At 58.6% G+C, this 24,363-nt stretch overlaps 1 protein-coding gene across 1 annotated transcript; it reads right to left on the reverse strand.

The window, feature by feature from the left end:
- Positions 1-194: 194 nt before the first annotated feature.
- Positions 195-21,429, reverse strand: CARMIL2 (capping protein regulator and myosin 1 linker 2). The gene is made up of 39 exons (XM_077786363.1): positions 21,297-21,429; positions 21,124-21,174; positions 20,778-20,837; positions 19,455-19,576; positions 19,002-19,099; positions 18,353-18,423; positions 17,665-17,738; positions 16,556-16,631; positions 16,391-16,479; positions 15,949-16,043; positions 15,698-15,784; positions 15,399-15,508; positions 14,939-15,016; positions 14,736-14,812; positions 14,501-14,605; positions 14,207-14,276; positions 13,967-14,048; positions 12,768-12,864; positions 12,470-12,527; positions 11,796-11,968; positions 11,035-11,103; positions 10,357-10,450; positions 10,189-10,284; positions 9,450-9,578; positions 8,392-8,505; positions 8,085-8,260; positions 7,528-7,615; positions 6,972-7,088; positions 6,422-6,488; positions 5,156-5,427; positions 3,495-3,598; positions 2,711-3,116; positions 2,328-2,447; positions 1,955-1,991; positions 1,718-1,786; positions 1,132-1,416; positions 846-953; positions 504-614; positions 195-417 (listed from the first exon to the last, which is right to left on the reverse strand). Exons 1-39 carry the CDS (start codon positions 21,408-21,410, stop codon positions 242-244), a joined length of 4,425 nt encoding a protein of 1,474 aa, XP_077642489.1. The 5' UTR covers positions 21,411-21,429; the 3' UTR covers positions 195-241.
- Between the last annotated feature and the right edge of the window lie 2,934 nt (positions 21,430-24,363).

Genomic DNA, 24,363 nt, shown 5'->3' on the forward strand with positions numbered 1-24,363 from the left:
GGGCACTGGGGACTGCAACACCACTGGATGCATCCTGCAGGCTCTGACAGTCCCTGGACATCCTGGGCAATGCTGGTGGCCTGCTGTCCCCATGGCGAAAATTGGGCGATGCCATCATTGGCACATCCACGCCAGCCTGGTGCCCTGTCCATCCTCTCTGCACCCCAGCTGCCAAGCACCCCGGCACGGCGCACTTGCTTGCAGGGTTTTATTGGGAACAGCGTGGTGACATGCAGGGGCTTCACTGTCCCAGGGCCGGCTCCTCCCGGCCCGGCACTGGGCATCTTTGGTCTACGGCAGCTGAGTCTTGTGCATTCCCAACAGTTTGTGCCAGGGCTTGCGGCTGCTCACCCTCAGTGCCTGCGCCAGCCTGCGGCTCCTCCAGCCCGGCACGGGGCCAGTCCTGCAGCGTGGCACCTACAGAGGTCACAGGTGCTGGTGTAAGCATGGGGGGGACCCTTGGTACCCCAACACCTGCTTTAGCAGGGAGGGGAACATCTCACCTTCAGCATCCGAGGTTGGTCCAGGCTCACCCTCCATCTCTGAGAGGGATTCATGCTTGGTCCTGTGCCTGAGCACAGGCGAACGCCGCAGGCGCAGGGGAACGGTGCCCACTGGAGGAAACATCCCAAGCCCATGTTAGGGTGGGGCACAGTGGCCTGGCTCCTGCTGGAACTGAGCCCAATGCTGAATTCCACTTGGGAACTTCCCAGTGTGGCAGTGCCATTGTCTATCACCCACCAGCTGCGCAAGGCAGCATCAGCACACACGTGGAACACCACCACCCACCTCTGTTGGCAGTAGGTGCAAGGAGGGCTTGGGGTCCCACTTCACACCCAACTTACTTCCCAGTTCTGCCGGGCACTCAGGCTCCCTGAGCTGCTCCTCATGGACGGACAGTGCTCGGCGGCCGGTCCCCCGTGGCGCTGCCAGCCGTGCCATCAGCCGGTTGTCTGTGTAAGCAACGGGGAGGTGCCATTGGAAGATGGCCCACAGCACCTCACTTGGCAGGCCCCATCAGCACCCAGCACCCGCTGCGTGCTTGGCTCCCTGCTGCCCTCCATCCCAAGGGCTCCAAGAACAGGCCAGCAGCGGAATGAGGCAACCACTGGGCACCTTGTGCATCCCTACCTTCAGTATTGGGTGGTGTGGGCAGGGTGCCAGCACCCACCTCCCCACCATGGCAGACCCTCCGTGGCAGTGCCACCGGCACATTCCTGCCCAACCGTGGCAGGCTGCTGCTCCAGCCCTCCCAGCCCCCGGGCTCCAGCAGCCCGCTGGGCTCTGCTAGGGTGAAGGAGCGCCGGGGCTGGTCGGAGCTGGTGGCCGGTGGCTCAGCGGGCAGCTGCCTTCCCAGGGCTTTCCGGGGCTCGGCGCTGGGCTCCGTCCTGGCGGCTGGGCTGCGGAAGGGTGCGTCTGTGGGGCAGGCAGGATGGAGCGGTGGGCCTCCAGAAGTGACAGCCCCAGGGATTGTTCTTGGTGCTGGGAACCAGCCTGCAGTCAGCCCAGGGACTGGGCAATGGGCTGGTGTCCATCTGCCAACACCAGGGATGGGCACCCATGGGAGTAGGGCACCCTCCCGAGGGTGAAATTCTGCCCACGTGCCTGTGCCCACCGCTCCCTGTTGGCTCCAGTCCCCATGCTTGGTGCTAGGAGAGGGGATAAAGCCCTCTGCTCCAGGGGCTGGTGTGACCCCCAGCACGCACTGCTGACCCACCTGTGGACACAGAGTGTGTGCGGGCCTTCAGGGACGGGGGCGAGTCCGCAGAGCTGTCTACGATGTCCCCTGCAAGCACAAGCCACCGGCCAGCATCACTGAGCTGGGGGCTGCCCAGTGCCACCAAGGGAAAGATGTAGTGGGACCCACAGCTGGGAGTCCAAGGGGGCCTGCCCATGGCCACCCATGGGTGCCCAGCCGGGTGGGGGTCAGGGTGGGGAAGAAGCAGCCCCTTACCATCTGAGCCGGCTTTCTTGATCTCGCTGTCTTTGCTCTGCAAGGGGGAAAATAATGGTAAGGGGGGGGTATCAAGGAGGCAGTGACCACAGAGACAATGGGTGCAGAGGGCAGAGCGCTGTTGCCAGGCTCTGATGTGGCTGCAGGGGATGGGTGCATGCCAGGAAAGGAGGGACAGACTGACAGACACCATGCAGTGTATAGGAATTCACCCTTTGCAGAGGGTTAGTTGACAGGGCAGAGGCTATGGGCAGTGGCAGCACAGAGCTGGGTGCTGCCATTCCCAGTGGGGAGATGTCCCCACTCTAAGGACCACCATCTCCTACCACCCTGGAGGGGCAGGGTTCATCCCAAAAATGGAACCAGTCCCCACCTGCTGCTTCTTGCTCTCAGCAGCCGGGCCCTTGGTGACGCCGATGCGGTGGAGCATGACCTGCACACGCTGCTCAAAAGAGCTGGACAACTCCCCCTCGCTCTTCTCCAGCTGCCTCTTCTGCAGGAGAGACACAGCTCTGCCAGGAACATGGACTCACCCCAGCACCTATGGCACCCACACTCCTGCCTGCGGGGCACCCACATTCCCAACTCTGGGCATACTGCCAGGAGATGGTGACATGGACACAACCCAGTGGGGATATCCCATCACTCCAGTGTCCCCGCATTCCCTGGTAACCCCGCTGACGTCCATGGATGGGAGCAGCACCCACCAGGTGAGCTGAACAGTGGTGGTGGCTTGGTGACTGTGACAGTGCTTACCTTGTCATGCCTGACCCCCAGTGCATCCTCGTCCTCCCCGGACAGCAAGATGAGTGACTGGGATTTGCCCTCCCGAGAGTACTTGGGCCGGATCCTCCGGGCAGAGTCAGGGGTCTGGCAGTGCTCGGGCTCTGCGTGGGGCTCGGCAGAGAGACCCCCCTCCTCCGATTTACTCAGGGGCTTCCCTGACTCGCCTGCCTTGCTGGGGGCTCGTAAAATGTCACTGAGCATCGAGCGCCTGCTCCTAGGGGCAGTGGGACCACCCTCGGGCTCCTTCTCACACCTCGAGCCCCGGCTGGATTTGGGTTTCTTGAAGGCAAAAAAAATCCCAATTTTCTTCTTGAGGGTGCGGGAACCAGAGGGAGCCAGAGGGGCTGAACCCGGGCAGGTCTCCGGAGTCGTGGGGCTGGGGAGAGATGAAGCATTGGAAAAGGTGAGCTCCAGGCTGCCAAGAGGTAAGGGATCAGTTTTTTCACCCTGCCCACCCAAAAGGGATGGATCCAGACCCTGGACACTCCACCTGAGATGGCAGTGTCTATTCCCAGCATAGTTCCCATGGGTGCTGCCTCATTGCCTCCCCACTGTGGAACAGACTCCATGGCCACATCCAGCACACCATTGCTGCCATCCCATTCCTCTTCCCCCAGCCTTGCCCTGGGCAATATCCCTGGGTGTGCTGCTTTCCCCAGCCCTGGGATCAGCAGCATTTGCAGGGAGGCTGCTGAAACCTGGGGATGGGTGTGTGCTGGGCAGGTGAGGGGCCCTGAGCAGCCCCCGGGCTTACGGCAGTGTTTCTGTGATGAGCCTCTTGGCAAAGAAGTCCTCCAGCCCCTCGTCCACACGGGTAATGCTCCTGTCCTCGCTGTTCTCACAGGCCACAGGCTGCACCTGTGAGGGACAGCTGCTGTCAGCCCAGCACAGGGAAAAGATGCCCCTGGGCATGAAGGTGTGTGTCACCCACCCCTGGGCATGAACAAGTGTGTGCCCCTGCTGGATGGGTGCTGGCACGCTCCATCTCGTACCCAGCATTAAAGCCAAACCACAATGTTATATCAGCTGCATCTGAGATCTAATCCTGCTCCCTCCCTTGAGCACTGGGAGCTGCAGGCAGCCCCAGGCTCCTTGCAACCCCTTGCCCAGCACAGTGCAGTGGCTGAGGTATGGCACTCATACTGTGGGAAAAGCCTTTGGCAGGGATGCTCCCTCCATCTGAGCTCCAGGAAAGGGACCCCTCTGCTGCTGGCGGGTGATGGAGCAGGTGACCTGCAAGGACCCACATCTGCATCCTTCAGATGTTGTAAGTCCAACCTTGGAGTGCCACCACAGTCTGCATGAGAGCCACCTGCTCCCTCCCCATAACAAAGCGGTCCATGCCATGGCCAAGTCTTCCTCCATGGCACCTTCCTCTCCCTGGCATGTGCCACTGCATCAGTGGCATCCTATTGATGAGAGGGAGGCGCTTCCCCATCGGTGGCATTCCAATCCATAATGACTTTTCATTACGGCTGGATTGATGCCGCTCAGGAGCCGTTCCAGCCATCTGAGATCTGCTCTCCCTGTCATATCACATCCATCAAAGCCTGTCCTTGCTCAAGCCTCGGCCCACCCTGGCTGCCAGGCATGCCTGTCCCACTGCAGGGTTGATGGCCCCCTGGCCCTGCCAACCTCCAGACCCACCCTGCCCATGGGACACAGCTCCTGCCTCCCCTCCAGCCCTGTGCCACCGTGATCCAAGGGCAAGCAGCACCACAGCCATGCAAGCCAGGGCTTTCCAGCAAGTGAAAGGATCCAGCTGCATCACGGTGGCATGGGGATGAGGTGATGCCAGCAGGATCCATCCCCAGGGACAGTGATGGAGCTAGACCTGCCACTGACTGCACCCAAAAGTTACTTTTCCTTTGGGGAGGGGGGTGCAAAGGCAGGGTCCCCTTCCAGTTGCCTCTTGGATGGGGGGAGCACAACCCACCTCATCACGGCTGGCAGAGCCTCACCAGCATCACTGGAAGCCGTGGTGGTCACCAGTGCTTCAGGGATGATGGATTTTGGATAAGGGGGAGCAAATGGAGCTCAGGAGGGAGGCAGCTGGAGCCATTGCCGATCACATCGCTGGCCCTCTGCACCCAAACTCTGCAGGGCTTTTCATTTCTCTCCTGGCTCCCACAGCTCAGCATCTCCCAGTGGGGAGCAGGAAAGAGGATGGATGATTCCCCTCGCCCCCCCCCCCCCAGCCCCCTTGCCCATCCTTTCAGGCTACCCCCCGAGGAGGAGGAGGCTCCGGCAGCAGCTGAAATGCAGAATAATAAACCCACCGCGTCTTTGCGCATCTTATTTTCCTGCCTTGCAACAAATACTGACCGCAATAATTCACCCAAGCGGGAAAAAAAAAATGGGAAAAACACACCGAATACACCCCACCTCCCTTGCCAGCCGTGCCCCCACTCTTACATTCGGCTTGCTGGGCGGCTGCCTGTGCCGGCGGTTGGGCCGGGGCCTGCCTTTGGTGCAATGCTCCAGCTTCTCGCCGGCGGTCGGCAGGTCCATAAGGAATCCGGTGGCGGTGGCAGGCTGCGTGGCGGGGAGCGAGCCGCTCGCAGGCTCAGCATCCTTTGTGGAGGCAGGGCGTGCCGGCGGCGCGGCGGGGCTGAGTGACGGCGGCGCCCGGTGAGCTCGGAGCCCGCTGGCGTCTCGACCCGCCGCCGGCTCCAGCTCCGAGACACCTACGAGAGGCGACAGGGTCCCTGTTGACACCCGCCCTCGCCAGGCCTCCCCATCATCATCATCATCAGCAGCAGCACCGACGCCGTCACCTTCGCCCACGCGTGCGGGGTCAGCGAGCGGGGCAGCGGCTCCGCCGCGGGGAGGGAGCGCGGCCGTGCCCGCCCGGAGCGTGCGTGGCGGCTTTGCGGCGCAGCCCGGGATGGATCCTGCCCCCGCCGCCGGAGGTTTGCGTGCAGGGGATGATGCTGTGGGGGGATTGAGGGGGGATGCTCAGGCACGGGCCGAGCCGAGCCCCGCAGCCAGCCCTGAGACCTGCAGCAGTGGAACGGCACAAACTCTGCCGGCGCTGTGCCAGCGAGCAGCGCCCACAAACACCCGCTTTGCTCTGCAGGCAGCTTCTTACCTCCCCATGTACACTCTGGGTGGGCAGCAGGGTGCTGCGGGGCTCAGGGATCCCCTGGGGACACAGGGGTGCTGGAGTCTGCATGAGCTCTACCTCAGCATCAGCTACTCCTTGTCTGTGCCCTCCTGAGATTCCCTCCCCTCCCAGGCTGGTGGGGACAACACCAGCAGCAAGGGAAACCCATGGGCAATGCCTTCTCCCCAAGTGAACTGGGTGAGTGGGTGATATTTATATCCAGGTTGGCTCCTGGGAGGTACCATGGCACCCACAATCAACAGACAAACCTCCTACCCCTAGCTGGCTCTGTGGGGAGGGAGTTCAGGGCATTTACTCCACTGCCCAAGGGCACTGAATCAGCTGAGGCCCAAAACCAGCACAAGAGCAAGGTCAAGGTGAGCATCTCCCACAGACCCCCACAACGGCTCTGGGAGAGGCTCTCTGAAGGGTCCAGACCTTGCTGCCCTCAGCCCATGACCATGTGGGGCTCAGACCCAGAGGTTCCCCAGCTCCCCCTGCCCCTGCCATGCCCTGTGGAGGCAGCATGGCACCCACTGAGCCACAGCAGAGGGACAGTTCCACGGTGACCTTACTTCTCACAGTTGGTGTGGGCCGAATGCTCCTGAAGTGCTTGTTTCTCCTCCGCAGGGCCATCTTGTACTGCAGGGAGAGAGGGGTGGTGGCAGCTCCCGCACGGACAGGCTGGCTGTGCCAAGACATCCCATGGCAGCCAGAGCCAGCCAGGCTTCACCCAGTGATGGGTGCAATCCCTCCATCACCCTTGGCTCCCAGGGCTGCACCCCTTCATCTCGTCCCAGCTCCAAAACCACCCACGGTGCTGGATTGGATGCTTCCCCATCCAGAGCCATGCACTACACTGGATCCTAGGTCCCAAAGCAGCAACAGCAGGACAAGGTACAAGCAGCCAGGCCGCCACAAGGACACGTTCTGGTGCCAGCAGCATGGCCTGGCAGGCTGATGGTGCCATTTCCCAGCACTAATTGCCTTAGCACTACCCTGGGGGGTGCCGGGGGCTGCGTGCTCCAGGAGAGCTGTGCTGTTAAGCCCGGCATCATCCGGTAAGGCGGATGAAGGGCGGTTATACCGCGGGCATCACGCGGCGGCAGCGGGCCCGGACCCTACCTCCTCTGCGGCGAGGTCCGGAGGATTCCTGCCCCTCGCCGGCACCGTGGCATCGTCCTCAGCCGACTCCGGCGGCAGCACCAGGAGGTCGAGCCCCTGCTTGGAGAGGCTCTCTGCCTAAAACCATTAGGAAGCGCTTAAATTATCCCAGGGGCTGAAGCGTGCTCGGCTGCCCTGTGTGCTCTGCGCTGCTCTGCTCCCTACCCACGGCTGGGATTTGTGAGCGGATTTAGGCCTGATTAGCCGGTGGCCAGCCCAGTGCAGCTGCCCTGCTGCAGGAGTGGCCGGTGCCTGGCGTCACCCCAGCACCCCCCACCACATGGCAGCAGCGCTGGGACTTCGCTCAGGGTGTTAATATTGCTGTGACCACACTGGGAGAGGATTACCTGGGAGGAAAACCAGCCTGGGTGGGAATTGTCCTGCTTCCCAGACTGCAAATCCATGATCACAGCATTGGTGTCCAAGTACCTGGACAATGCTGGGGTATCCAGACCCCCATCCTGCATCCCAGCCCCACATCCCCATCCCGCAGGTGCTGGCAGCCCCCAGCACTCACCAGTTTGCACTGGGCGATGGTCAGGTCTCCCAGCACGGCATCCACGATGCAATCGGCTACAGCGGCTGTGACGGACAGCTTGATTTCACTGGGAGCAGAAAGAGGGCTCTCAGGGCCAGCACCCACCAACCCTGCAAGCCATGGGGCCATCTCGCCAGGGAGGGCTGTGCTGAGGAGATGGATGCTTGGCTGTGGCACCCCGGGGCTCCCAGGACATGCCCATGTGCTGCGGCTTGCTGGGTCTGTGCTGCCAGAGCAGGAATGGGAATAGGCACTGGCTGAGATGGACAATGCCAAATGTATCCCATTATTGATGATCACGGCCAGCCAAGGGGATGTGCCTGTAGGAACGGTTTCCCCAGCACCCTAGGGACTCATCCAAAGTGGATCCAAGCAGGAAGCAAAGCTACAGCTGGAAAACACAGCAGCAGGACCCAGTGCACCTCTACCACAGTGTGGGGAGAGGAGGAGTTGCTAGAGAGCCCCCAAAATGCTCCTCTGGCCCCATGGGTCAGCACCAGTGACTGAGAGAGAAGGAAGAACAGCACATCACCCACTTCAGCTTGCTGAAGACATCGGTGACCATCTGGTCCAGGACAGCGCTGAGGCTGAGGTGGTCCTGGAGGCAGATCCGCTCCGACATGGCGTTCACCAGCTGGTCCTTGAGCCCACTCCTCTGCACCACGGCTGGGCACAGGCCATGTGCTGTGTCCAGCACTGCCTGCATGATTGCCTGAAATTTGGGGAGGAAAGGAAGGTTTCAGTTTCTTTTCTATCAGGATTCACACGGCTTTCAGTAAACACCAACCCCCTTATCCTTGGGCCAAAGCTGATGAACAGCCCGTGCTGCCCACGGATGCCCACCTGGATTTCCCGGCTGCAGGTCTGTGATGCTTCCTCTGTGAGACACTCCAGCTTGTGCTGCAGCTTGCCATTCTGGTAGGGGGTGTTTCCCGCCTCATACAAGAGGGGCAGGATCTGACATGGGAAGAGAGACGGTGTGGATCATCCCATGTCACCTCATTTTCTCTTCCCATATTTCCATGCACAGCCTGCACCCATGGCTCTCCCATGGAAGAGCATCACCTGCATCAGCTGGGGAGACCCAGTGATCTTTTGGCTTTGCTGGGACAGGTTTGGCCATCCTCGTCCCTCACAGTCCCTGTGTCCCCTCAATTTCTCCTCACCACCCACTGACTCTTCTTCTCCTCTTGCACCCCACTACTCTGCTACCTGCATCAGGGAGACCCTTAACCAACCCTTTCCCCTCCTTTCCAACATCAGCACTGTCTTAAATCCTGTCACTGCCAGATTAAGTAACCAGGGGGACGCCAGAGAGGTGGGGAAAAGGGGGAAGGAGATGGTTTGAAGAAAAGCACAGGAGGAGGAGGAAAAGGTGCAATGGGGATAGACAACCAAGACCAGGAGGATCAAAGCAGGTCTGGCAGAGCCAGGAGCTGCCAAGCCAACATGATGAATTTTGTCATGGGTGATGGAGCATTCTCACTGCTGGGGTGGGATGAAGGTGCCCCAGGGAGGGATCCCTGTGGACTCAGGGAGGTTTCTCACCAGTGTGGGCATCTGTGGTTTGCAGAGTGTTCTCAAAGCTGGAGCACCCATCTCTCCCAAGGAGGGACGTGTGAGTATGGGATGCCAGAAGAAGAAGGGTTGTAACCCTGTGGGGGTGTGCACACAGCCGTGTGTCTCTGGGGCAAGGGCACTAAGAACATTTTGATCTTTGTTCTAGAAGGGAATTCAGAAATTCTCAGCTGTTCTTTAATGTTTGTAAGTGCTCGGTGGTGTGCGAACGTTGCATCGACATTCTGGAATTCCCTGACTGCTGGTTAATGATGTCATTAATCAATCAATGCCCTGCTTCGATCCCAAATGAGCTGCAGGGGTTTCCCACACTGTGGACTCACGCTGACGGACAGGTTGGCATTCCTGATGGCCTCCTCGGCACAGAGGATGTCCATCTCCACCTCCCTGCCCGTGCAGGAGCTCAGGATGTCGACGTGCTTCTGCACACTCAGGCAGATCTCATTCACCATCTGGAGCACAGAGAGGCTGTGTCATGTGCCAGCGCTGGAGCAGCACTGCCAGTTCCCCTCCTTGCTGTGACTTTCCCAGAGAAGAGTGTGCTCGGAGGGGGCACGGGCAGGTTACAGCCTCCAAGAGCATCCCTGCCTAATAACCAGGGATGCCACACAGCAGGGATTTGCAACAGTACACGGGGGGCAGGAACACACTGTATAGGTTAGTGTAGCAGCAAGTTATCTCAGCAGTGCATATGCATGAAATGCATGGATGCAACCAGCAGGATTCCAGATTTGCTTTCCATCCACCCCCACCCTCACCATGGAACCATGAAATGGTTTGGGTTGGAAGGGATCTTAAAGGTCCTCCTATTCCAAACCCATTGCCATGATCAGGGACTTCCACTAGACCAGGTTGCTCCAAGCCCAACCTGGGCTTGAACAGCTCCAGAGATCCGGCATCCACAATTTCTCTGAGCAACCTGTTCCATCTCTCCAATCTACTCTGCCTTCCACTCAGGAAAGGTTAAAAGCACGTTTTGCTGCTTGCAAGAGCTAACATGAGCAAGCCAGGGTAGTTTGGGGCAGGGGAGGAGCAGCCCCTTGCAGTAACTGTCCATCAAACCTGCTCAGAAGAGGTGGTGAGGATGCCCTGCTGCAGCCGGAAGGTCTGTGCCGGCAGCGTTTGCCGCAGCTGGTTTCTCGTCAGGCAGGACTGGAGCTGCAAAGGCAAGAGGCCGTGAGCAGTGATGGTGGCACCTGGCCCTGCGTTCCACAGCCCACGTGGCCCCACCTTGTGCACGGCCTCCTCCGTCCTCTCGGGGTTGCTGCGGTAGGCCTGCGCCACGTCGCTCATGGGCAGCGGCATCGACTTGAGCGTGTAATTCCTGTGGGGCAGAGGGGGCTGGGCAGGTGCTGCTGCACCCAGGGCTCAGCCCCGCTCCTCACGTCCCCACAGACAGGACACAGGCTCGGGGCCCACCCAACAGCAGCCTGGATGTTGTCCTGAGGTCCAGCCCTGGAGATAGGCACGGCCAAACTCTGGCTCTCAGCAGACCCTGATGGGGTGGCAGTGACCACCTGCCCAGGCTCTCCATGCACCCCTCTTCCTCCAGATCTCTGGAGATCTGCACAGCCAAACACCAGACAGGGTGGTGGGTGTGCTCAGCAGGTGAGCAAACTCTACCCATCTGTCACGGGCAGGGAGGAGAGGAGCACCACATCACCACCAGCAGCAGATCGCCCCGCGCTCACTGGGGTTCCTTGGGTATCATCACCAAATGGGTGTCAGGTTGCTTTTCTGGCTGCAAGGCCAGAGCTGTGGACCAACTCCCTTGGGACATGCATGAAACTGTGTGATGGCCTTGCCATTCAAGGGGAAAAAAGGCCCTGGGGACAGTGACATGCTGGTGACAGAGGCTCTTTTGCATGGTGGTAACAAGCCAGGAGGACCAAGAGGCTCCTTCCTTACCTCTCCAAAGCTTGAGCCACCTCTAGGAGCCCATGGGCTGTTGTGTTGTTCCTGTCCCAAACCACAGTCCTGAAAAAGAAGGACCTGAGTGAGCCCTGCCCACACCCACACCAGCCTGAGGTGGGTGCTAGCAAGAGTCAGCCCAAGGCTGACCCCAGGCATCAGAGAGCCTAAAAGTGGGGTTAAAAATTACAATTTTCAGTATCCAAAACCTAAACTTGGACTTTGCAAGCAGCTATAAATTAGGTGGATGCCTGGGAGAGAGGAGGAAGTGAAGGGCTCGGAAGACACATTCAGGCACCATCCTGTGGGCAGGGACAGACATCTCCCAGAGGAATGGTCCTGGCTGAACTCCATTCCCTGTCCTCTGCAGACACCCCTGCTTTGGCTTGGTGTACACAATGTGGTCAAAAATGGTGTTTTGGGAACTGATGGCAGAGCATGAGCCGAGGGCAGTGACACCAAAGGTCTGTCTGCAGCATACTGGGCTGTGCAGGAACCTGGAAAAGAGGTGGCAAGCACCAGGGCAGGGATGGAGCTGCTCTCGTCCTTCACATGTCCCCTGCCAGCACTGCCAGATGACTGCCATGGGTGCAAAATGCAGTCATAACATCTGACTTGGTACCAGGAGTGGTCCAGGACTGCATCCATGGCCATCAGAAGCTGTGACAAGCCTCCTCTGATGGCATCAGCATCACAACCATCACATCAGGGCCACCCAGCACAGGGCCACCCACAGGGTGCTCAAGGGCTGCTGCTACCTGAGCTTGGTGTTGATCTGCAGGGCCTTGGCGAGCATCTTGGCCCCCGTGTCCCCCATGGCGTTGCCACTGATGTCCAGGGACACGAGGCTGGTGTTGCTGCCCAGGGCACTCAGCAGGACGTTGGTTCCCAGTTTGAGGCGCGATTCAGCCACAGACAGTGACTGGAGAGGCTAGAAAAGGGACAAGGAGGGGACAGGTGGCCAGGACACGGCAAGGTGCGTGTCACCCTCCAGACACGGCCTCCAGCCCTGTCCAGCAGCCTCTGGGCTGGTGCTGGTTTTGGAGAGAACAAGTTACTGAAGCCTGAGGAACAGAAGGGCAATGACTGCTTAGGCTGGATTTAGCTCAGATGCCTGGCAGGCAGTGAGGAGAAAAGAGAGATTCTTTGGGAAAGCTGTGCTGAATGCAGGTTACAAGTATCTCCTCCATTACTTTAGCCAGATACAGGCTCCCATTTTCCCAGATTTCCCACTTCTCTGTCTGAGCTGCCTCAGACTGAGGAAAAATAAAAGCAGAAGGACTTGAATGGCAGTGGGAGAGAGGAAGGATTGCTCCCAGCCTGTCAGGAGGGATCTGGATGGCACCTCGCATGGAGCCTGCACAGTGGTGGCTGAGGGTGAGCAGGAGCATGGATGGGATGGTTCTGGTGGCTGAGGGCAAGCTGGACTTACACAATCCTCCTCCTGGGTGAGCTGGACGATGCGGTGCAGGACATCCAACAGCCCTTCCCTGCAGGAGAGGTGGTGTGTGTGGGGGGCTTACTTGTGCATGCCCTGGGGCCACAGAGGCAGAGCTCTGTCCTGCCTCCCACTCCTGCCTGGGCTGTGGCCCATCTCTGCCACCAGGTGCTGGCAGTGGTGATGGGCAGGCAGCTCCTACCAGCCCATGGGGTTTGGATGGGGAGAGAGTCCAGGAGGGTGCACCATTCCAGGATGGCTCCAAGCCTGGGCGCTGCTGCCTTGCACTCACTTGGATTTGATGTTGAAGTTTTTCCCCAGGGAGACGTGCCTAATGGATTTGCTTCTGCCAATGGAGAGCACCAGTGTCACCATGTCGGGGTCAAAGCCTGCAGGAGATGGAGACACCCACCAAAATGCTCCAACAAATCCATGGAGGTGGCACCAAGGTGGTCCCTCACAGGAGGCCTGCAGAGCCACCAAGCTGCCACAGTGGGATGCTGGAGATGCCCAAGGAAGTTCCTGGGCATCTTACTCCCTTCCTGGCTTTCCCGAGGAGCCTGAAAACCTGTGCAGAGCTGGGGTCCCTGGGAAACGACCTCAGGGAAGGAGCAGCCACTGTGGGCACTCCTGATATTGGGGTGCCAAGGCTGTGCTGAGCCACGGGGACACGGAGGGAGCTGGAGGTGGCACTTGCTTTCTGCCATCCCTCAGGGATGTGCCCCCAATCACCCACCACCACCCTGGACAGCATGGGGGGAGTTCAGCTTCCAGGCAGCTGCCTGCACACCCATTCTCCTGGCTGCACCATCCCCAGGGAAATCCAACACAGAGATGGGCAGGGATCTGCTCACCCAGCAGCTCAACTAGCCAAGGGCACAAGACACCAACACCCACATATGGACTGTCCCTCCTACACAGAGGTGCTCTACTGGGAAAGCCAAAAATAGAAGCATGTTTTGGCAAAGGTTGACTAAAGATTTTGGGTGAGAGCATGAGCTTCTGGAGCATTTGTGTCCTGAAGGACTCCAAACCATATCAGCTTTCCCAGAGCCATTTGGCTACTGAGGAGTGGCATGGTCTGCTGTGAGATCTTAGCAAGGCTGTTTGAAAGTTTAGGGCCTTCCAGGTGAAATTACCACCTGGCAGAGGTGATGCTCAGGATGATTAGGATCACTCGCCCACGGCTTTGGAGGGCACAGCAGGACAAGGCTGGCAGCAGGGGCTACAAACACCTGCGGAGAGGTGGGAAGAGTTTCTGCCCAGGGAAACCCTTTCAGTGCTTCAAACCCTGAGCCAGCGACACGAGACAAACTCAGACTTGGAAAACTGAAGAGGACTGTATCAAGAAAGATGCAGAATGAGAAATTTTGGCAAGTTTTGAGGTAGGAAGGCATAAAGCAATCACCTCACTCCCTGTGCTGGGTGACTGGGCATGAAAGTCCAGGAGATGTAGGAGATCTTTTCCCAGGCTGGGAAAAAGCAACCTACCATTGTCAGACAAGTCCAGGTGACTGATGGAGCTGGCATCAGGGATGAGATCCTGGATGACTTGGGCCCCCGCTGATCTCAGCTTGGAAGAAACAGCAAGACATCAGTAAAGGGGAGGCAGCGAGCCCTGCAAACGAGACCCTTCTGTCGGGGAGCTCAGACAGGGCATGGACCTTCCCACACTGCCACAGAGGGACCCCCTGGCCAGAGGGGTGGTGCCCAGGAGAGCTGGGCCCTCACCTCACAGCTGCTAAGATCCAGGTGCAGGTCACTGATGTGACTGTTGTCTGCCAGCCCTTGCAGCAATGCCCTGGGAAAGTCACCAAAGCCCCCATCAGGGCAAGAAATGGGGGCAGCAGCACCGGCCATGGGGCAGCCCCAACTGGTCCAGGCAGTGGGAGTGGGATGCTGGAGAAAACATCCTTCCCAGAGCTCTGCCTCTCACAGCCCCTTCCCTCCATCCTCCCCACCAGCCCTGACCAAGGTCTCCCAGGCTATGCTCACCCCAAATCCATTCCCGCAGCCCAATCCCACCTTACGACATCGGCTGGCAGCTTGGTACCTGCCAGGGAGACATGGCTGAGGGAGCAGGCCTGGCTGAAAAACTCCTTGATGTCAGGGGAGATGGTTTTCACCCTCCTGAAAAGGATGGGCACAACATGGCAACAACTGCAGCCCAGAACCAGCCACCCCCCTGGGTACCCCACCCCCCCTGGGTACCCCACCCCCCCTGGGTACCCCACTCCCCTCATGCCATCCCGGGGCTTACTTGTGGGAGAAGACGTTTTTGGAGAGATCCAGGTGGATGAGGCTGGTGTGGGATCCGTGGACCAGGGCTCCAAAGAGCTGCCAGGGTGGGGATGTGAGCCATGTAGAGGAGGACCCAGGGGCACTGCAGCCCCTCACACAGCCCAGGGATGGAGGGGGACGGAGGGCAAGGCTCACTGCCAGGATCCCCTACATGGTACTCACAGCATCCAAAGGACAGTCTGTGCCAGCCAGGCTGAGGTGGGAGAGCGAGTGGCAATGCTGGAGGAGGCTCTGCAGGTTCTGTGAGCAGGGGGGGCTCAGCAGCTTTGCCCCTGAATCCCACCCTCCACCCAGCACCCTACAGCCCTGGAATTCCAGTTCCAGCCTGACTCCTCCCTCCTGCCGAGCCCAGGGCTGAATCCTGTGCACAGGAACCCACTCTCTCATGGGATACATCCCTGCTCCAGATGGATCTGCCACACTCCCACAAGGAGATGCACGGGGATGTCCCCAGGGTGTCCCCAGCTGCTCCCAGGCAGGCACGGGGTGTTGCAGCCATGACCTCCCCATCCCTGGGGTGCTGCAGGGCAGGGCACAGACCAGAAGAGACCAAAGCCATCCAAACCACCCTGGGGACAGTGTGAGTGATGTCACCCCACCTCGTCACAACGTGCAAACTCACACTGATGTCATCCCCAGCCAGGGTGCCGGGGTTTCCAGAGAGGTCTAGGTGCCGGAGGGAGAATCCGATGGCTTTGTTATCTGTGAGGGCCTTGCACAACGTGCTCATCCCTGCTCAGAGAGAGTGAGAAACATGCAGGGCTAGAGGCTCCTGCACTGGGGAGAGCCACGGAGCACAGCAAGGCAGCTTCCCTCCAGCTGGGGCAGCAGACATTGCATCCATGGAAGTGCCTTTCCAGGGTGTCCCTGAGCCCCTCCATCACTCCTTTTGTGAGTGGGGCAAGGGCATCTGGGCCCTACCTTTGGCTGTGAGCATTGTCCTGGCCAAGCTGAGGCTCTGCAGACCCTTGGAGCTCTTCTCCATGTGCCGGCTGAAGGCAGTGACCCCTGATGAGGGCAGAGAGCTCTGAGTGGCTGTGCCAGCACAGCTGGGTGTCCCTCCCACTCTGAATTGCAGCCTCCAGAACAGCTGGAGGCAACTGCTGCTGGGATCTGGAGTTGAACATCAGTTTTTGTGGGTGTAAACTCATCCCAGCCCAGAATTTGAGTACCTCTGTCTTCCAGCTGGTTGCCAGAGAGGTTGATGGTGTGCAGGACAGAGTTGGGATGGCTGCTGAGCGCCTGGGCCATCCTCTGCACAAAGTCACTGTGGGGAGAAAGGCCACCCATCTGAGCAATGCTTGGACACCTCCAGGAAAGACAGCCACCAGCCCTGCAGTCTTACAGGGACACGCCACCAACTCCTGCCTGTGTGGCAGACCTGGCTCATCTGAGCAGCCAGAAGGAAGCAGAGCATCTCCAGGGCTGGGTGGTATCCACTTCCAGCCTCTGGGAGTCTCTGCTCCCAGTGAGCTTCCCAGTGTGGAGGGGATGGAGCCACCAACCCCTGGCACAATGGTCCATGCATGGACCTCCCTGCTCCATGTACTGAGGGAAGAACCACCAGGCTGCCAAGATCCTGCTCATCATTAGCCTTGCAACACCTTCACTTACGCCTTCAAGCCACAGTTCTCCAGCACCAGCTCCTCCAAGGTCACTGATTTGCTGAGCATGTAGAGCAGCTGCTCTGAAATCTCCTGGTTCTGGCAGGGAAGAAGAAAGCCCTTCTGGGAACCTGGCCACCTCTGGTGCACCCACAGGCACAGCACCAGCACTCACCAGCCTGAAATCCTTGCAGGAGAGCTTGGTGAACCACAGGTTGAAGGACAAGGCAGCAACACTCAGTGCCACATCCCTGCAGGGTGACAGGGATGAGAGAGTCAAGGGTTGGGATGAGCCAAAGCTAATCCTAAATGGGTGACCCAAAACACCCAACTGGGGCATGTCCCAAGACACCCAGGATGCAAGAACACACCCATCCCATGGTGCCCCAACACATCCAGACCCGAGGCGCTCCAACTGACCCAACCCTGGGATGCTCCATCACAACGTTCAACAGAACAGGACTGGGCATTGTGGCATTAAAGCAACCCACAGGTACAGATCATCTTCCCCAGATTATTCCCTTGGGGAAAATAAAATTAATCAAAATATTTGCATGATTCTATCTAAACCTTGGGGTTTAAAATTCTTTTTAACCCTGAGCTCTCATGTGAGCAACAGCACAGGTTTTGGTTGAGTGGAAAAAAGTTTCTTTTTTACTTCCTCATCCAAAGAAATCTTTAACATGGTCTCTTTTCTCACCAGCTAAATAAGATCCTCTGTTCCCCAAAACACTCGACCCAGAACTTTGAGTTGCTGCATCCCAGCCTGGCAGCTCCCTCCCCTAAGAGCTGAACCCTTGTTCTGTCTTTCTTGGGATGGAGACATGGCTGAGCCCCACAGGGAGAACTCCAGGCACAGCTGGAGCTCACAGCCCCACTATCAGGTAATAATCAGGTGATAACAAGATTATAGCAGATATCTGGGGGTGGCTGGTAGGGAGCAGAGCAAGTTTCAGGGTGGCAAGCTGCACCAGCTGCTTTGCATAGGGAAACACCTGACAGCCACGAGCTGCAAGAAGCCACCGTGACATTGGGTTTTCAGCCCTATAAACAGCTCCCAGGCTGATCTAAGAGTTAAAAATGAACAGAGAGGCTGCCTGCACTCTCAGCTGCTGCCCCATGGGACAGGGCTCAGAGTGTTTGGTGAGGGGGAGTGTCAGGCTGCAGATGTGGCATCCCTGGAGCGTGTAACCTATAAAAGCTTCCAACGTGGGCAGAGTAGCATGCTGGGTCCCCCAACAGAATGAGGATGAGTGCTGGGACACTGCAGGCAGCATGGCTCACCGGCTCTCCAGGTGGCTGAAGTCCAGCAGGTTGAATTCCCGGCAGTCCTGGCTGTGGTAAATGTTGTCCACATCCTTCCCAGAAGGATGCACAGATGGATCAGGCTCAGCACTGGGTCCTGGGGAGGGCTCAGGTCCCTGGTGCTGCTGGAGGGAGCTGAGCCCTTGGGGAGCCTATTCTGAGGAGTCCCTTGCCTAAACCCAAAGCCTAAACCCTTCCCTAATGCTCTGGCTGGCAGGGGGTGTGTCCCAGCTTGGTGACACAGATTGGTGACTCCTGGACAACTTCTACAGGGAATGGTCAGAAGGCAACACAGCCCAGGCTGGTGGGAGTGAGGCTGTGGGGAGAGGTGAGCTGGGCTCGGCGTCCAGAGGAAGGGGGGTCAGTGAGTCCTGCTGTGGCTGGGTCCCAGCAGGATTCTCCTCTACTTCCACACCCAGCAAGGTCCCAGATTTCCAGGGCCTCCCCTTAGGTCACAGTCTGGGAACAACCCGGTCCAAGGCACGGTGCTCCCACCTGCACTGTGATTCCAGCCCACCAAGGAGCAGGGGACACTGAAGCCAGGCAGAGCTGCAGCAGCTCCCAGATCTGGGCTGTCCCAGCTCCAGCAGCTCCACGAGACTCCCACAAGCATCCTGTGACCAAGTGACACACTGCCACCATGCACCCATGGGAGGGACCAGCTTACCCACTGGATCTCCTCGCGGAAGGCAAAGCTGTTGTAATCACACAGAGCAGCGTAGGTCTCCGAAAACCCCCCTGCAAGGAGAAGGCAGTTTTGGGGACAAACCTCCCCTAAGGATCACAGAGGAGAACTCTGGGGAGAGTGGAACACAGGAGAGGGATGACAGGGACTCAGAAGTTGCTGATCTCCTCCCAAAGGGGAGAGAGATCTACTGTCAGCCCCCAGGTGGGGGCTGTGGCTTGCTTTGCTTGCTGCATGTGGATAGCAGGCAAGGCACATTGCTGTGGGGACAATGGAGCCTGCTCCAGACCAGGCTACAAGAAAAGCTCCTGGCTCTGCTGTGGTGCCATATCAGCTGGGTAGAAGCATAGGTACAGGTCCTTGCAGGTAGATTCTGAGCAATATTGCCTGCTCTCCTGCTTCTTCCTGGGGAGCTACATCCCCTCAAACTGCTCCTGCCCCACGGGGTGGGGTGGGCTGGTGGCCAGCAGACCCCAGTAGCAGGGCTGCATCTGACCAAAGCCATCACAGGTGCCCTGCAGCAGAGGCGAGGGCTGTCAGCAGAGCTGCTCTTGATGGATGCAGGGCTGGAATGGTCCTCAGTGCTCCAATCCTCCTGGTCCTGCCTGAGGGAGGTTATGGCAGGACTTACCACAAGGCCCAGGGTTGCTCTGCAGCATTTCCTCCAGTGAGTTTGTGATCTGCTGGATCCTCTCATACAGGCTGGGGGGGCAGTTCCTGAGCAGTGTCCTGGGCAGGGAGCAGAGGGCTGTGTCAGGGTGGGCCAGGAGAAGGGCATCCTCCCCACTCTATGCTTAGCTACAACCCCTGTGTGTAGGGTGGCCAGAAATATTCAGTCAGGGAACAGGGTCTCTCCTCCATCCATGTGTTTTTCTCCTGCTAAAAGCATGTTGTAGACCCATCCTATATTTGGGATTTTCTAGCTGCAGGTATCCCGGTTCCTGGCAGGTGGTTTGAAACTAGATGATCTTTAAGATTCCTTCCAACCCAAACCACTCCAGGATTCTACTATCTGGGGCTTTTCTGGGCAAAGGGGCTGCTCTGGTTCCTACACAACCACTCCTCAGGAGCAGAAGACCCTTACCCAAGGGATGAGTCTGGAAAGACCTTCTTAAGTGACATGGTGACGTGGATAACAACTTGCTCCATATCATCCAAGGACATGAACCGGAAGGCAAAGGATGCTGCATCTGTTTCTATGACAACCTGCAGGGTCTAAAGGACAAGAGATTCCTGAGCGAGCTGGCAGCACACAGCGTCCCCAAGCCCCCAGACACAACGGTGACAGCCATCAGCTCCTCACTGCCAGCCCAGCCATAAGCGCAGAGAATGCTGTGAGCACCAGGAATTTAGGATAAAATACATTAGTGCGCCAGAATAAGGCATAAACCTCCTGAAAATTCAGCTTAAGCTGATGCAGAAGCAGCCTGATGCAGTGAGGTGAGAACAGCCTTGTCTTTGCCTGCAGCAGCCACAGCTGGAGCATGGAGGTTTCCTCCCTGAATTTATTTAATCGAGGTTTAGGGCTTTTTTAGCTTATGGTTCCTACCAGAAAAAAAAAAAAAAAAAAAATCCCATGGCAACATGCTCCCTGATTTAATTAGAGGCTGATTGAGGCGTGGGAGCAGGATGACAATTATCTGCTGGCACCGTGCAGGACGGAGCTTCCGCCAGTGCCCAGGGCTGTGGAGGCAGGAGGGCGTGGGGCCACCTGTCCTTGAGCAACCCTGGGCTTCCCATGTCCCAGTCAGATGTCTCGCCCCCCTCCACCCTGAGGTATCAACTCCCTGCACCCCTTTGTCTGTGCCCAGCTCCTTCAGTTCTCTCCCAGAGCTCAGCCATGCAGCCTGCTGAGCAGCACAGACCCCGTGTGGAGGCTGAGGCCGTGGTTGCTGCTGATGCTTTACCAAGAAAAAGCCAGACAGGATGTTAGAAAGGACCACACAGGAGGTTAACCAGGACCACAGCCCTGTTTAGGCCAATACACCCAAGCCTTGCTATCCAATTCCTCTCTTCCGTGGTTTCACTGCCACATCTGCCCTACTGCCCGCCCCTCTCTAAGAGGATTAACGGGGTTTAAAACACCCTCCTGCTAATTTTGTCTTCACCTTGGTAAGCTGCAGCCGTTTGTCACCTTGTCCCTGCTGAGCAGGAGGTGCCATGGCCAGGTGCTGTCTGGGGAAGAAGTGCAGGCACCCACCCAGCACCCCTGGGTGCCTCCCTCCCTGTGCCTCCAGCTCCAGGGTAATTCCCTGATGAGATCAAAACTGGTGACCCTCAAGGTACAGTGGGGGACCAGGACACCCCCAGATCCTGTGGTGGGCTCTGGACCAGAGTTTGCAACGGGGGAGTGGGCAGAAAGGGAGGTGACGCCCAGGTTGGGTTTGTCCCAGTTTGTTCCACTCACCACACTGGGCTCTTGGACTGTCATCTCCCTCACCTCCAGGAAGCTGAAGCTGCTGTGAACCTGTAGGTGAGAGAAGCAGGATAAACCCCAGTGCTGATGGAGAAAGGAAACCCAAGGGTTCCCCCCAACTCCCACATTTTCCCATGCCTCCCTCAGGTAGTGCTTGGCCTTGGCCCCACCCTTCACCAGCCCCCAGACAAGACCCCCTCCCCTTCCCCCATCTCTCTCCTTATCCTGCTCTTGAGGGCTTCCCAGACCCAGTGGCCCAGGTGACTCTTGGGCCACTCTCTCCAGGGCCCCAAGCCCCCCAGGAACCCCAGGGCTGTGCCAGGGACCCCACACTTACCCTCACTGGCAGCATCACAGGCAGCACATAGGCTCGCCAGGGTGTCAGGACCTAGGCAAGGTGTGACATGGGACCATGGTGACATGAGAGCCACCCCTGTCCCTCACTGCAACCAGAAAACACCTTCCTGGGGAAACCAGGAAGGCAGGAACCAGGCCAGGCTCTGCACATACCAAAATAAAGTCATCATACTTGGATTTCACCTGCAGCTGGATGCTCAGCACCAGGAGCACCTTCTTTGTCCCCAGGAAGGCGGTGATGCCCTCTGAAAAGACCAATGTCCACATGAAATTAGGTGGCCGAAGTCACCTTGGTCCTCTTCCATGTGCCCTGTTGCTCTTGAGGATACTGTTCCCACTTGAATCATCTCCTCTCCCTCCACACCTGGCAGTCAGAGCCTGGTTGCTCTCAGACAAGCCTCACGCTTGATGCACCCACCTCCCCATCTTCTGCTGCAGCCTCAGCCAAGCACAGGGCTGGTTCACACTGCCTGTGCTGCCTCACCCACTGGGAGCTGGCACTGAGTGATAAGAGGGTCCTAATTTCTCTTCCTTCCTTTCCAAATTTACCACCAGGGAGCAGCTGGTCACCCAAATCCTTCCTCTCCGCAGAGCAGCCGGGGTGGTCGCACGTGCCAGCCCCCCCAAGGTCCCAGACTGGTCGCTGCCACCATCAGTGTGAGCACTGCTGCTGCCCTGGGCACCACCTCCGTGCCTGCCTGATTCATGCCTCTCGTGGGAGGAACAGGAGCAAACCCACAGCTGCCCACCACTGTGCAGAGCAAACCAGGCTTTCACAGTGACACCAAGCCCCACGGGTCAGTGGTTTGAGCCACACGTCCCCAGGGACCCACCCCGGTAGAGCTGGGACCTGAGGCTGTGGGGACACAGTGACCCAGCTCCTTCCCACCTCACTGCAAGCCTCGGTGGGGCTGATGAGGCTGAAGGACCCCGAGACCTCTGTGGCCTTCTGCTGTTTCAATCAGCCAAGAGAAGGCTGTGAGCAGTGGTATTTCACACCCTCCCGTGCTGGGCTGCAGGCTGTGCCTTCCTGGGGAGCTTCTGGGGACCCCCAGCTGGCCAGAGGAGCCCAAGCCCACGGGACTGAGCAGCACCAAGCCGCACCCACAAATCTGGCAGCTTGAGCTGCGCAGAATCCCATCCTTGAGGAGCCACGTTATCTGGGGATGCTCTTGGTCCAGGGTCCATCATCATGCAGATGGGTTTTGCGGACAAGAGGAACCCCCAGACACTGAAGCTCAGCTGTTGCACCTGAGGGACCCAAAGGTGCCTCTGCCACCCCCAGCGAGGCAATTCGGGGCCAAGCAGGCCCGGCAGGGGCAGCTTCCATGTGGTGGCGGTGCCCCGGCGGCGATGCTCACCTTGCAGCTCGGCGGGGATGGCTCCGGGGGACACGGCCATGCTCGGGACCACGGGCTCCCCTGCCCGGGGACGCGGGTGTCACGGCAGCATCCTCGGGCGCCGCGGGAAGGGCGCCCTGCCGGGAGGAAGCGCTGAGGTTACCAACCGGCAGCGCCGCCGCCTCGGTGCCTCCTCCCCCTCCCGGTGCCTCTTCCTGCCCCGTCAGGCGAGATTTACCGCCTGAGCAAGAGAAGCGAAATGAAAGCGACGGTGCCCACGGCCCACCGGCCCCGCCGGGAGGAGAGGGCGTCGCTGCCCAGCATCCTCCTCCTGCCGTGTGCCTTCCCTGGGTGAGCCCGCCCGGCACCAAGCAGCAGCATCTCCCCGTAGCTCCAGCCTTCCAGGGTTGAGGATCCATGACCTCTCCCTGTCTCCTGAGGTGCTTCGTGGGGATGTATTTCTGCCTGAGGATGGCCGGTGTGTGGGGTAAGGACAAGTCTACCCTTCCCATCACCTTGCACAGGGAGCTAATGGAGCTAGTGCCCACTGCAGGCTGCTCTCTGGAGGCTGGATGCTGGTGCCCATGGCAGGATACTGAAGGAAGGGTTTTCCAGAACAGAAATGCCCCAGGCCTTCTTGTAAAAGTGTCAAAACTGCTGTCCCAAGGAGCAGCAGGTCTGAGCACATCAACCACTCCACTCATCCAGGAAGGTTTTGGACCAGGATGTGCTCCTGTGTCCCATGTCATGCTGCAGAGCTTCCCTGGACTCAGGATTTCCCACTGTTGGCTCAACTTGGCCCCATTAGAGTCTCAGGAAAGGTCTGAGGGAGAGGCAGAGCTGCTCTCAGCCAGCAGCCTGGGTCCCTGTGACCAGCACCCACCGGGATGGATGGTGACAGCTGCCTTCTTCCCCTAAATTGCCCCTTTCTGACAAACTTCCAAGCTCTAGGCTGAAATCTGCCAACCAGGAGCACAACAAGCTTTCCCAGAGGTTGAATGACTTGGGAGAAGGTAGTCCCTGGAAGGGATGTGACAGGAATAGGTGACTTTGTCCTCCTGCTTGCATGCACTCGGGGCCACAGCGCTTCTGAAACCACCTTCTGTGTGAGGGTGAAGGCAGGAAGTATCTCTCTCCCTGCAGGGATGGCATCTTCACAGAGCCCAACCACAGCACAAGCTCTTTTCAAGGAGGTGACTGGGGAGAACATGGCTCAGGGAAAGGACCAGCCTCTGCTGAGGCACCTCCTCAAGCCTCCTGAGCTACGCCAGTGGATGGATGAGCACCAGGAGCATGAAGGGCACAGGGTGTTCACCACCCAGTGGAGTCAGCAGCCACCAGCAGCAGTCCTGGCTGGATCCGTGTTTTTCCCAGGTTGAGAGAAGGCCAGGCTATCGGTATCTGAACTTCTCAAAAGGGCACCATCTCCCAGCTTTGCCATGCAAGGATGCTCAGGACACAGAGGGAGCAGCTGTCCCCTTTCACACATCAGAATGGCTTCTATGGAAGACTAAAAGCACAGAGGAGCTCCAGGCAAGCTGCATCCAAAGCTCATTCCCCAAAAGACTGGTTCCCATATGCTGGAACATTCTGAGCAGCAGTACAGCAGGACATGTTCTCCAGGAGTGGGGCAGACATCCATGGGCACAGGTGTTCCCTGCCTCTGTGCAAGCCCAGGCACACCAGGATGTCTGGAACAACACACCTCCTCAGTGTCCAGCAGAGAACAGCAGCCCAAGCACCAGGGATGGCAGCCAGGCCAAGCCACTGGCAGAGGCAGCAATGCTCCTTGGATCCATCCCAGCCCTGGCTTTCCACTCAGAGCCCAAGGCCCAGCTTTTCCAGCACTGGTAACAGCTCTTGGGTTGAGCAGAATTGTT

Source organism: Lonchura striata, chromosome 13, assembly GCF_046129695.1.
Source record: "Lonchura striata isolate bLonStr1 chromosome 13, bLonStr1.mat, whole genome shotgun sequence".
NCBI classification, from domain to species: Eukaryota; Metazoa; Chordata; class Aves; order Passeriformes; family Estrildidae; genus Lonchura; species Lonchura striata.